At 38.2% G+C, this 12,435-nt stretch overlaps 1 protein-coding gene across 1 annotated transcript in view; it reads right to left on the reverse strand.

The window, feature by feature from the left end:
* Positions 1-3,018: 3,018 nt before the first annotated feature.
* The window catches only part of LOC139472184 (mucin-2-like), a 29,290-nt gene continuing 19,873 nt past the window's right edge, over positions 3,019-12,435 (reverse strand). The window contains exons 16-21 of the mRNA XM_071254560.1: positions 12,097-12,183; positions 10,445-10,543; positions 8,981-9,106; positions 6,256-6,330; positions 4,017-4,032; positions 3,019-3,571 (exon numbers count right to left, since the gene is read on the reverse strand). Coding sequence (XP_071110661.1) covers positions 3,019-3,571; positions 4,017-4,032; positions 6,256-6,330; positions 8,981-9,106; positions 10,445-10,543; positions 12,097-12,183 — 956 coding nt within the window. The remainder of the gene's footprint in view (positions 3,572-4,016; positions 4,033-6,255; positions 6,331-8,980; positions 9,107-10,444; positions 10,544-12,096; positions 12,184-12,435) is intronic.

Consider the following 12,435-nt stretch of genomic DNA (forward strand, 5'->3'; position numbering starts at 1 on the left):
AGTGCTTTCAACAATGTGGTTGATATATCAATGAACAGTAGCGGCCCCGGGGGCATCCGACTTTAAGTGTTTTTATATCAGATTTGGACAACATGTTGCATTACATTTAGAAGATATGAGTTTAACCATTTGAGAATGTTACCAGTTACTCCATATTTTTTGAGGATATTTCATGTGTCGAGTGAAATATCATGTTTCTCTCATCGAGTGACGATTGAAAATATCTCCTTTTCCCCCATATCCTATTTCATATATACGTTTTGTGTTATTTTCTCCCGAAAACAAATTTTTTTTCATGACTGAAATGAATATATATATATATACCTTGAAACGTAAATTCTCCCTACCTAACACAAAAGGACAGTTCACCACGTCTCTCTCTCTCTCTCTCTCTCTCTCTCTCTCTCTCTCTCTCTCTCTCTCTCTTTCTCTCTCTCTCTCTCTCTCTCTCCCTCTGTCTCTCTCTGTGTGCCCCTAACAAGCATTGCGGTCGATGTTACACTGGTACACGTAGTACGAATGTATATTGAATTGTTAGAACATTCTCTTTTGATCTCAGTTGCTTATTTGTTGTTTTAAGCTGCTCCCAGCAACCTTGTGACAGCATCCTGTAAATAATGGCGTCTCGACCAAAGAGACCAGTGATTGATATGGTGACGACTGCTTCACGCCGTCGGGTAGCGTTGCGACGTAATCGACCACGTCAACGAGCCTGACCAACTGATACACGAAGCAGCCTCCGACAAGTACACTGATGACCAATTCTAAACTCGAATCCCCATGGACACTTTGACACCTGTTTATTCTATCAGCTGTCCCCTCGCCCCCTGAAACAGCTCAATCTTCAAGTGCGGCTGAATGCCTCAACGCGTGACAACGAGACGTCTGTCTTACGATTCATGATGGACGCCTTCACTCCGTGCCGGATATAGATTACAAACCCGTTTGATGATCGCTCATTTTTGGATCATCAAAGTCATAGAAAACCAGTTTAGTACACTCAGATACTGAGAGACTGTGGTCCGTTTGTAGTCTCGGCAGGTTTAATCCGACTCTGACAATTCTCGTTAGTATTTGCACTTGTATTGTCCCGATGAATAGAGGCACAGATAAATATCACAATATTATATTGCATTTGCAATGAACATCAGATCATGGAACTTGGATTCTTTATTTGTCTGGAGGTAGAAAGGGAGGGGAAGAGAGGGAATGGGGAGGACGGGTGCGAGAGGAAGTGTATCAATAGAGGCAGTGATGCCATACATGAACATCCTTGTGTCACGAATTTGTTTCAAGCGGTGTGCAACATTGAGAAACGTCACAAGATATCATTTGCAATGTTTTAACCTGCACTCGCAAAGAGTACCACGTATATGTGTCACGTACTTGCTTCATGTGTCTCAATAGAGACAAGCATGTACATGCATGTGTTTCAACAGCTTTCTTCGTGTATCGTCAGGGGTTTTATACAATAACATATTAACATGTTCGTCACTTTTGAAGTTTCTATCATTTTGCCAACAAGCCTGATAACATTGTAATCTTCCTCCCAGCTTTACCTGCATGTGGACGGGGGCCAGTGTAAGAACGGCGAACATCTTATATGTCCCTTTGTATGTTGCTTGGGATAGTTGAAATTGTGTACCTTTCGGAGAATTTTTTTTCGATTTCATACAACCAAACGTACGACTGAAACATTCCAGAAATGCTCTCTCTTCTTCTTTCAGGAATGATAAAATGGCAACCCAGGAATTGTGGAATTACACGGTGTCATACATTTATTAAAGCTTTTAAATACACGGTTTCTGGTCACACACTCACAAACACGAAACTCAAATCTCATGGAAATACCATTAATGAATTAGGAATGTACAATCGTATCATGAAACAACATTCTTCCAATTCATGTCTATAAATTATAAAAGGAGCGACTACAGTAAAGTAGAGAGTGACAATTACCTCTTGTTCAATACAAAAATAAATTACAATAGATATTGCAACGTCTGTGGTGTTTAGATATGGATGAAATAACTTAATTAATATTATGCATGAAATGAATGTTGTAGACTAAATTATGATTTATACAGAATATTTCATGAAACCAACCGACTATAAGCTATTTAAAATTCACATGAAAATTCGTATTTACTTAAATGTTTACGCTTGAATCAACAAATATAAACGTTTTTTCACATATATTAACGATATTGTTGATCGTGGAGGGTTCATTACTTTACCGATTCTCCTATATAGAATTTCTGATCTGTCCACAAAGAACAATGTGCTGATATTTAAAGCGCCACATCACTATGTAGATGCGACAAAACGATTTGTGTAACTTTCAACCTCATTGCTCCCATCTTTCCCATTCTTTATTTCTTTGTAAGTTTTATCATGTCATTATATGTCTTTGGAAGGGAGTTTTCTAATTTCTAAGAACTTGTCCCCAATCAATGTCATTTAAATGAATAAAATGTTTAAAATAAATTACTGTATGGCCATAAGACGAAACGATTTACCCTTCAACCTCCTCCCTTAAACTGATCACAAATACCAATGGACACATAACATTGACCCTTATAGCACAGACTATGTTCACATTGACAGGGTGTTGAAGTCAATATAGTTCCATTGTGATGAAGTATCTTCAGAGGAGATCAATATTCATATTCTGAAACAAATAGACAACATATTGTAATTGCTGTACTGGTCATTTTGTATCAGGTGTTGCCTTACCTGAAATAGTAGACATCTTGGATGCGATGTTCACAGATGTAGTGTTAGTGTCTATGAAGTTTAGTAGTTATGGTCACGTTGGAATTAATAACAGTAGTAATAGATGCAGTACAGTTGAAATTGCTGAAGTAGTAGTGATAGTTCTTGAAGAAAAACTAGCAGTAACTGAAGAAGCAGTAGTAATTGTAGTTGATGAAGTAGTAAAAAATGGTAGTTAATGACGAAGCAATAGTAGTAGTTCATGAAGTACCAATAATAGTAGTTGATGATGTAGTAATAATATCAGTTGATGAAGTAGTAATAATAGTAGTTCATGAAGTAGTAATAATAATAGTTGATAAAGTAGTAATAATAGTAGTTCATGAAGTAATAATAATTGTTGATGTAGTAGTAATAATAATAGTTGATAAAGTAGTAATAATAGTAGTTCATGAAGTAGTAATAATAATAGTTGATAAAGTAGTAATAATAGTAGTTCATGAAGTAGCAATAATAGTAGTTCATGAAGTAGTGATAATAGTAGATGATGAAGTAGTAACCATAGTGGCTGATGAAGTAGCCATTATAGCAGTTGATGAAGTAGTAATAGTAGTAGTTGATGAAGTAGCAATTATAGTTGTTGATGAAGTGGTAATAATAGTAGTTGATGAAGTAGTAATAGTAGTAGTTGATGAAGCAGTAATAATCGTTGTTGATGAAGTGGTAATAATAGTAGCTGATGAAGTAGTAATAGTAGTAGTTGATGAAGTAGTAATAGTAGTAGCTGATGAAGTGGTAATAATAGTAGCTGATGAAGCAGTAATAATAGTTGTTGATGAAGTAGTAATAGTAGTAGCTGATGAAGTAGTAATAGTAGTAGTTGATGAAGTAGTAGTTATGGGGGTAGTTTTTTTAACGTGGAGTACAGTTAGATCCTAAATGAGTCATCATTTATTTGTATATGTAATAAGGAGTTATCTCCCCTAGTCTGTTCAGTGCGTCGTTTCCATTAATTGTAACGAATTATTGATAGGTGAGTAAAGATTTTCCTAGTTTCGCAATTTATAAAGATTGTATCATTTAACAAATGGACTCTTGTTTATACACCACAATGGAAAAGGTGATTGAAACAGCAGATTTGAACGCCAGGTTAAATCTACAGATAACCTGACCCTACTGTAAACACGGTCGGCTTATCTCCTCACTGCATGCATCGTCAGTTTCATTCGATACCGAAGCTAACTAAGAATCCAAAAACACAAAATAATTTCTCAAAGTAAAGATTCCGACACCTACCATACTCCTCGGATCCGCCAGCTGCAAAATAAACATCATGAAGGTTAAAATCAGGAAATAGTAATTGACACTGTCTTTACATTTTTTCTAGATTGACCCATGTCGTACAACACCTTACGCGTTTGTACATATAATACACAAAACCGCAAAAGAAACATCTCGAAATGAAAATAATTCATGAAAGTTTCCCATTCAAATATCAATGTATTTTTTAAGGTATCTCGTTTTAGACATTCGTCTATCCAAATGGAATCTTTACGGCCAAAACGTGACACAAACATTGAGGCAATTGATATATATATATATATATATATATATATATATATATATATATATATATATATATATATATATATATATATATATATATATATATATATATATATATATATATACTAGCATATATCAATGACTTTGGCTACCTACAGGTGATGTACAGAGCTATAGTTCATGAACGCAGGGAAATGTTTTATATTGTCAACCGTTTGTTTATCAGTGCCTCAAACACTATACATATTTCAACAAAGGAAAAGTTTAAATTCTCAAAATGCAATGTAAGAAATAGTGTAGTCATATATATCTGTGGATCACTCTATGTTTTTGAATACTTTTCAATTACCTTAAATAAATTACTGAAATCATTTATCATTGTATGCATCGGATTCCAATTGAGTAGATCGATGCACATGATGTCAATCACTGGATTGTCTGGGCCAGACTCGAGTATCTACTTGCCGCCGTCATATCGCTGGAATATTGCTGAGTGCGGCGTTAACAAAACAACCAAATAAAACAGTTGTACAACTACACATGCCTTTTAAACGTGTATGTTCCTTCACACGGACATATCGCTCAACATGATCAAGGACAGGCTTCATGCATATCAGTGGACTGAGGTGGTAGCCATTACTTGGATAATCATGACATAAACTTTACAACCAAATTTGGAATACTGTGTTAAACATTTTGCACATATATAAATATAAATGATTGAAGATGAAGGGGAGTGTGGAGAAAGATTCAACGTCAATACTTCCCACTGGAACTAATGTTATGCATGACGAAATTATCAGCTGTATCAGAACATTTGACCACGAAGAAGCTAAACATGACTTATTTTTATACTCGTTTTACACTATGTTAGTAACATTATTAACACACAAATTGTAAGTGTCACTTGTTAGACTGAACATGGGTCATGAGTTTAGGTTTTATAGAAAACCTATGTTGATGCTTGGATATCTACTATTTGTAATAGCTAACAATGTGTTAGTAAATTAATATTTTAGTAGTATAATACATTTTTGTTTTTATGACACCTAAAACAATAGCATCACAGAAATGTTATTACTTGACAAACTACATACAAATACAACTATTTACATACATGACAATCTACTTATTGCACACTAACCTTGATTATTAATAAGGCCAAGGTAATTTGAGAAAGTAATTACATTGTTTCTTGAAGTAGGACATAAACAACAAAGGTTATCCGAACTGTTTACAATTTGAAATGGCGGTATGAACTGAGTGTCTTTGATCTACAAATATCAACACGGATCGAGTGTTGATATATTTGATATCAAAACACTCTCGGTGAGATTCTATTTATCATCCAAAATCAATCTGTCAACATTTTCAGATCGTAAACAATAATAACCATTGTTAGACCTCTATTAAGAATATTGCCATGCCATTGGTTAATCCGTACCACGTGACAAAACTATACATTTCAATGGATACCCCCTAAATCAAATGTCTGACACTGACCACGAATATTGATTCGTCACATGATCAATCTTCTAAATAAACTTTTTCAGTTTGTAACCAGTTATGAGTCGCGTCTTGAGTGTATGAAGTACAGTTAATCAGTCATTTGATTGTAACGTCACGGAAATAAATGACGTGACAATTGTCTGCAAAGCATTGTGATGCAATTCCATTGCAGCAATATCACAACGGAGATGTCGATTGATCACATATCGCGCGTGGAAACCAGTTTTGCGTGGTAGATATTTTGACTGTCTTAGTCTTTGCAAAAAAACAACTTCTATTCTTTTCATTTTCGCTAAATTGAGTAGGATTTGAAATGTGCATTCAAACATATTTGATATACATTAATATAACGTTTCTTTTCGTGTATATGGCCTTGTGACGACATATCTATATCTGGACAAGGGTGCATTATAATATATAAGAGATATTTTAGGGATTTTTTGTCGACATTGAATTCTTCCTCACCTTCCTCTTCTTCCTCGGCTTCCCCGGGCTCTTCTGTTGTAGTAGTTGTAGTTGGAAGTGATGTCGTTGTGGCGGCTGGCGATTGTCACATTGATATGTTATTAGTTGCAGATAACACATATAAATTCATTAAACACATGACAATGGAATCGTAAATATACACAAAGAAAAACGTCAATCAACCCTGAACATAACTGTACTGAAATATCCCCTTTTACTGCAAATGTAGTGATGAATATGTCGAGAATGGTGTTCCGTCGAAATGACGTCACATCGCAGCATGACATGCACGTGCAGTATCTGTACACAGCCGTTGTGGATATTTAACCACACTGTCTTGCACTGTTGAAGCATTATCTTTGAACATGGCACGAAGAAGGTTACCACAGGTCTTAAGATGGCGTATTATTGGTATGCATTCGACAGTCATGACATACAAAAGCACAGGACGTCGACACAGGTATCATTATACCGTAATCAGTAGCTAGACTGGTACAAAAACACGGGCAAACCAGTGTTGTACAGGATCTCCCACGGGCAGGAAGACCAGGCATGACGTCAAGGCGAGAGGTCATGACCCTGCTTCGGCTGGTAGGTTGTCAACGATTTGAAACATCCCCTGTTCTGAGTACCCAACGGAATGATATAAATCGGAGCAGTGAGTAATGTACTGAAATTGCCCGCAATGAAGGTAATCAAGCGTCCCTTTCTTCCCGATCATCATCGAAGAATTCGTTCAGCATGCTGTTTGGCCCGGTGATCTTGGAATCAGAGGACTTGGTGAAGAGTCCATTGGCCCGAAGAGAGCAGGTTCTAGCTCCATGTCACAGATGGCCGATTGAGGGGTTGGAGACATGTTAACACGGACTTCACACCCAGGAACTAAGACTTATGAGACCGTTTATTTGAGGTTTGGGGTTGCCTGTCACACGATTGTTAGATGGATCTTGTCACCATCCAAGGCAACCCCAATGGTGATCGGTACATTGCTTCTGGGATTTTGGATGAATTGAACACGCTATCTTATTACAGTGCCAATACCACATATATAGTGCTGACATCAAGCTTACAACGCCAATACTGTATACATAATAAAGATAATTTCTTTCTCATCTGCCTGCTCATAAGCAGTTGCAAAGTACTAACGTCAATATTACGTGACTGGACTGTGATTTGTGACTGGAATACGCCATATCATTACAACATGTATATTGCATATATGGTAAGACGTCAAACTTACAACACTAATATTGCATATATGGTGAAGACGTCAAACTTAAAACACTAATACTGCAGACGTCAAACTTAAAACACTAATACTGCATATATGGTGAAGACGTCAAACTTAAAACACTAATACTGCATATGTGGTGAAGACGTCAAACTTAAAACACTAATACTGCATATATGGTGAAGACGTCAAACTTAAAACACTAATACTGCATATATGGTGAAGACGTCATACTTAAACACTAATACTGCATATGTGGTGAAGACGTCAAACTTACAACACTAATACTGCATATATGGTGAAGACGTCAAACTTACAACACTAATACTGCATATATGGTGAAGACGTCAAACTTACAACACTAATATTGCATATATGGTGAAGACATCAAACTTACAACACTAATACTGCATATATGGTGAAGACGTCAAACTGACAACACTTAGTCTAATACTGCATATGTGGTGTAGACGTCAAACTTACAACACTAATACTGCATATATGGTGAAGCCGAAGACACAGGATCAATTCCCCACATGGGTACAATGTGTGGAACCCATTCCTGGTGTCCCCCGCCGTAATATTGCTGGAATATAAAACCCTTCTCACTCACTACAAGACCAATGATGCATATATAGTGGAGTGAGTGAGTTGGGTTTATCGCCACTTTTACAGTATTCCAGTTATATCGCGACGTGTCAGCTTAATGTGGGAGGAAAGCCCGAAGTGATGCAGCTCTCAGACGTTTACCACGTCGGTGAAACCAACGAGCAAGGGTATGATGCTGACAAGCCTAGAAACATAATCGGGGCGAACCGGGATTCGAACCCACCATCATAGGTTTCTGGCGTGCCCAAGGGACGCAACTCTGCACAGCGAATTGCGTCGCCTTAGACGATTGGGCCACTCGTGCCCCCAACTAATGGGGACGGTGGGGTAGCCGAAGACCCGGGATCAATTCCCCACATGGGTACAATGTGTGGAACCCATTTCTGGTGTCCCCCGCCGTAATATTGCTGGAATATAAAACCCTTCTCACTCACTACAAGACCAATGATGCATATATAGTGGAGTTAGTGAGTTGGGTTTATCGCCACTTTTACAGTATTCCAGTTATATCGCGACGTGTCAGCTTAATGTGGGAGGAAGGCCCGAAGTGATGCAGCTCTCAGACGTTTTCCACGTCGGTGAAACCAACGAGCAAATGTATGATGCTGACAAACCTAGAAACATAATCGGGGCGAACCGGGATTCGAACCCACAATCATAGGTTTCTGGCGTGCCAAAGGGATGCAACTCTGCACAGCGAATCGCGTCGCCTTAGACGACTGGGCCACCCGTGCCCCCTATATAGTTGGGAGGTTAAGCTTACAATACCAATGTTTCATATACAGTGACGACATTAATCTTACACTACCAATACCACATGTAGTGAAGACGTAAAGCGTGAAGCTTATGATGCCAAAACTGCGGATAGACGCATCAGCAACTTACCTTGACTGCTTCTGTTTTTCGTTCTCGATGTCAGTATCTTGTACACATGAAGCAATCTGCTATACATGCCCTGGTCACCTTGCACGGCCTTCGTCGTTACTGGGGCGATGGTCGTGGATGACGGCTCTGCAACAAATTAAATATAAACTTAGCCACCTCTCCAGTCCCTGAAAACACAGCTGTAATTACTGACGAAATGCTTCTGAAACACATGAATCACTTTGGCACTGCTCTCACATACTGACTGCACTCGCCATTTCACTATCCTTGAGGGGGCAGGGGCGCTGGGGTAGCCTTGTTGTTTGCTCGGCAGAAGCCCACTGCTGGTGTTCCCCGCCGACATGTCGTTGAAATAGTGATAAACGCGGCCTAAAACCATACTCACTCACCCAAATGAGGGGGCGTGGGTGACCTAGGTGTGTAAGGCGCTGTGACGTGCAAAAAATGACGTCCCGTGGGTTGCCCAAAACCAATAGTCTTGGGTTCGAATCCCAGATACAACCTTCTCATGTTTCTAGGTTTGTAAGCACCATACACTTTCTTCGTGGGCTTCCCTTAAGTTGTAGATATCTAAGACCTTCACCTGCATTGTCGTGGAATTACTGAAGTACTGTTAAAAGTGGCGTTATACACAATCCACTCACTCATGATCCTTGTCATATAAGCGACATGAATAGGTCCATGACACAAGCACACTCCATTCTAGGTCAGTTGACTTTAACATTTATATTGACTTTATACTTCGACATATAGATGCATTCGAGAGGAAATCACAATTGTATTTCCTTCGCATGGAACATTCGACTATGCCCCCCAAAAGTGACGATTTCAAGGACTGTTATGTACGGACAGTTGACAGGAGTTCACACAGTGTGTGAGAATGTACAGCATTTTCGCCGTCACATGCGTTACATGTCAACAAGACCATTGACTTAGATGTCGAACGATTCCATAGAATCGTTCCTGTCGACCATTGTGTATACTACAACTCAAAAGATACTAATCAAGAAAGCGTACGAGGTACTCGAGCGTGATCTACGTTGTGGAATGAGAGGGGCCCCGTAAGCAAATAAAAAATATCAACGACAGAGAATAAGTCCAGATGAAACGTTGAAACAGATTCCACTGGACATTAAAGGCAAAATAGTGATGACAATTTTATGAATAGATCAATGAAAATAAATAAAGACACCAGGTGAAAAGGGTAAGCCTGTCCTGCGTAAGGAACGCTTAGTGAACGGTGAACGCGCGGTGAATGTATCATAGATACAAGAGTTCTCACCACAAAGTTGGCAGTTTTTGTCAATATTTGAGTTCTGGAAACTAGATTAAACTACCGACAAATGCAGGATATATATTTGTTGTACGCGGTGAGATGTTTTGGTTAAGGCGACAATCTGGCGTCTGCCGTGGCGTTTGGATTACTTTTGATTTGTAGTGTATAGCATAGATAATACAACCCACCCTCCTCTGCCTCCTCGGCCTCTTCCGTCGTTGTTGTTGTTGTTTCATATTCAAAGGCGGGTGCTGTTGCAGATATTGAAGATGGTGCCGTTGTTATATCTAAATTTGAGAGCATAAGGGTTTGTGAAACGCATTTTAAACAGTGAAATCCTAAAAGTACTACAGTGTTGTTATATAAGGATGCTTTCCTGCAGATTATGCATTTGTAAGAATGACACAGTGTCTAGTGTGTCCAGAAACGAAATAGCTGGCCTACACGATATGTTATTACATATTATTTTACGATCCTCTGGAATTTGGGTTTATTCTTGAGAAAACCAAGTATAACACTGATCAAAAATCACTTGAACACTTTATGACAGTTTGTTTACGCTATTACGAACTATTTGTTTTTTAGAATATTTCGATAAATTTCAATGGCAATGTCATGCAATGAGCGGCCCCTATGATGATTAAGAATTTGCTGTTGTCACACCACATACTGTCCCATTGCCTATCATTGGTAAATGGATAAGGTCAACGCCAGAGATTATCTTCACGACATGCAATAAATGACTTTTGACACCATTGGTCTTAAAAGGCAAAGTAGTGGGTAAAAATGTGTTTATCTGAGACGCCCGATCACTGAAATTGTTCATAGTGGTCAGGGTCCAAGAGAATCTAAGCAAACTGCATAGTCAGGTTACATAGATAAAAGTCCTCATTATACTGAATTTGGAAACTGCTTTCCAATGATGAAAGTCTATTTAACGAATTATATACGAATTTGGAATTAAATTAACCGTTCAAATGTACAAGATAGTGTTAGGTACCGGTGGAAAAAGAGGTTTAGGTTTTTTTTCAACTTCAATACGCAGTGGGGATTTCCGGATATTGCATAAAATATGGAAATAATACCTGCTATTTTTAAAAGATTTATGAGTTTACTTTGTATCAAAACAAACAAACAAACATTCGTATTACTCTAGGTGATGTGGATGAGACGTAGTTGTCATGCTTGTGAACTGTTATTGTAACACAACGTGTAAATTTGAATACAAATCCTGATATGTCCTATCACAGTTTCTGGAACAAGTACTGCTAGAATAAGGTTAAAACAGGACAATAAACATGCATGTATAAATTCATTATTGCTCTATCTTGGGCAATGAGCAACACTTAAAACTATTCGATAGTGTCTGAGATATTGGCTTTAACGTTATCCCACCCGCAAAAATCAGACACAAAATATTATGAGCACAAAATGTTAATTTCTTTTTTTCTTAAAAAGGCCCAACTGCCACTGATGGTCAGCGAAGTCCTGAGTCTCGAAAAGATGATGTCAAAGACGCATATCCACAAAATAATACCTCAAATAAAATCATATTTCGCAGTGATGCGACAGTTCAAGAAGCGGGAGTATGTGAACATCCTTCCATAGTATTGTACTCATATCTTCGTGGATGTGTTTTTGTATTAAGCCCTGTTCTGCTATACTCTGTACAATTCACATTTTCCAAGTTTGTCCACTTTCCAAAGGTCACAGACTCAGATTTCATCAGTTGATTCAATTTTGTATGGATTTAACTCTATGACACCATGTATTGTCCAAGGCAAGAGATTTCTCTATTATACAATTCCTTCTATCGTATTATTTTGGTATCAACGGTAACCTTCTAGTTCCACTTCTTCCGTCGATGTTGGAGTAGAGGTTAGTACTGTAGTTTCTGGTGTGGTCATTGCCGGAAGCATGGCATGCCCTGTAGAGAAATTTTGTTATAATGATTTATTTGAGCAGAGTCAGCGGTGTTCTGAGAATGTTTGGCCTTTGTTCCTTTTATCATTTCAATTTACGAGCGAGCCCACCCCACCAATACTGCATACATAGTGAAGACGTCAAGCTTACCCCACCAATACTGCATATATAGTGAAGACGTCATGCTTACCACACCAATACTGCATATATAGTGAAGACGTCAAGCTTACCCCACCAATACTGCATATAGAGTGAA

The sequence above is a fragment of the Haliotis cracherodii genome, unplaced genomic scaffold (genome assembly GCF_022045235.1).
Source record: "Haliotis cracherodii isolate W230 unplaced genomic scaffold, xgHalCrac1.p SCAF_24, whole genome shotgun sequence".
NCBI lineage: Eukaryota > Metazoa > Mollusca > Gastropoda > Lepetellida > Haliotidae > Haliotis > Haliotis cracherodii.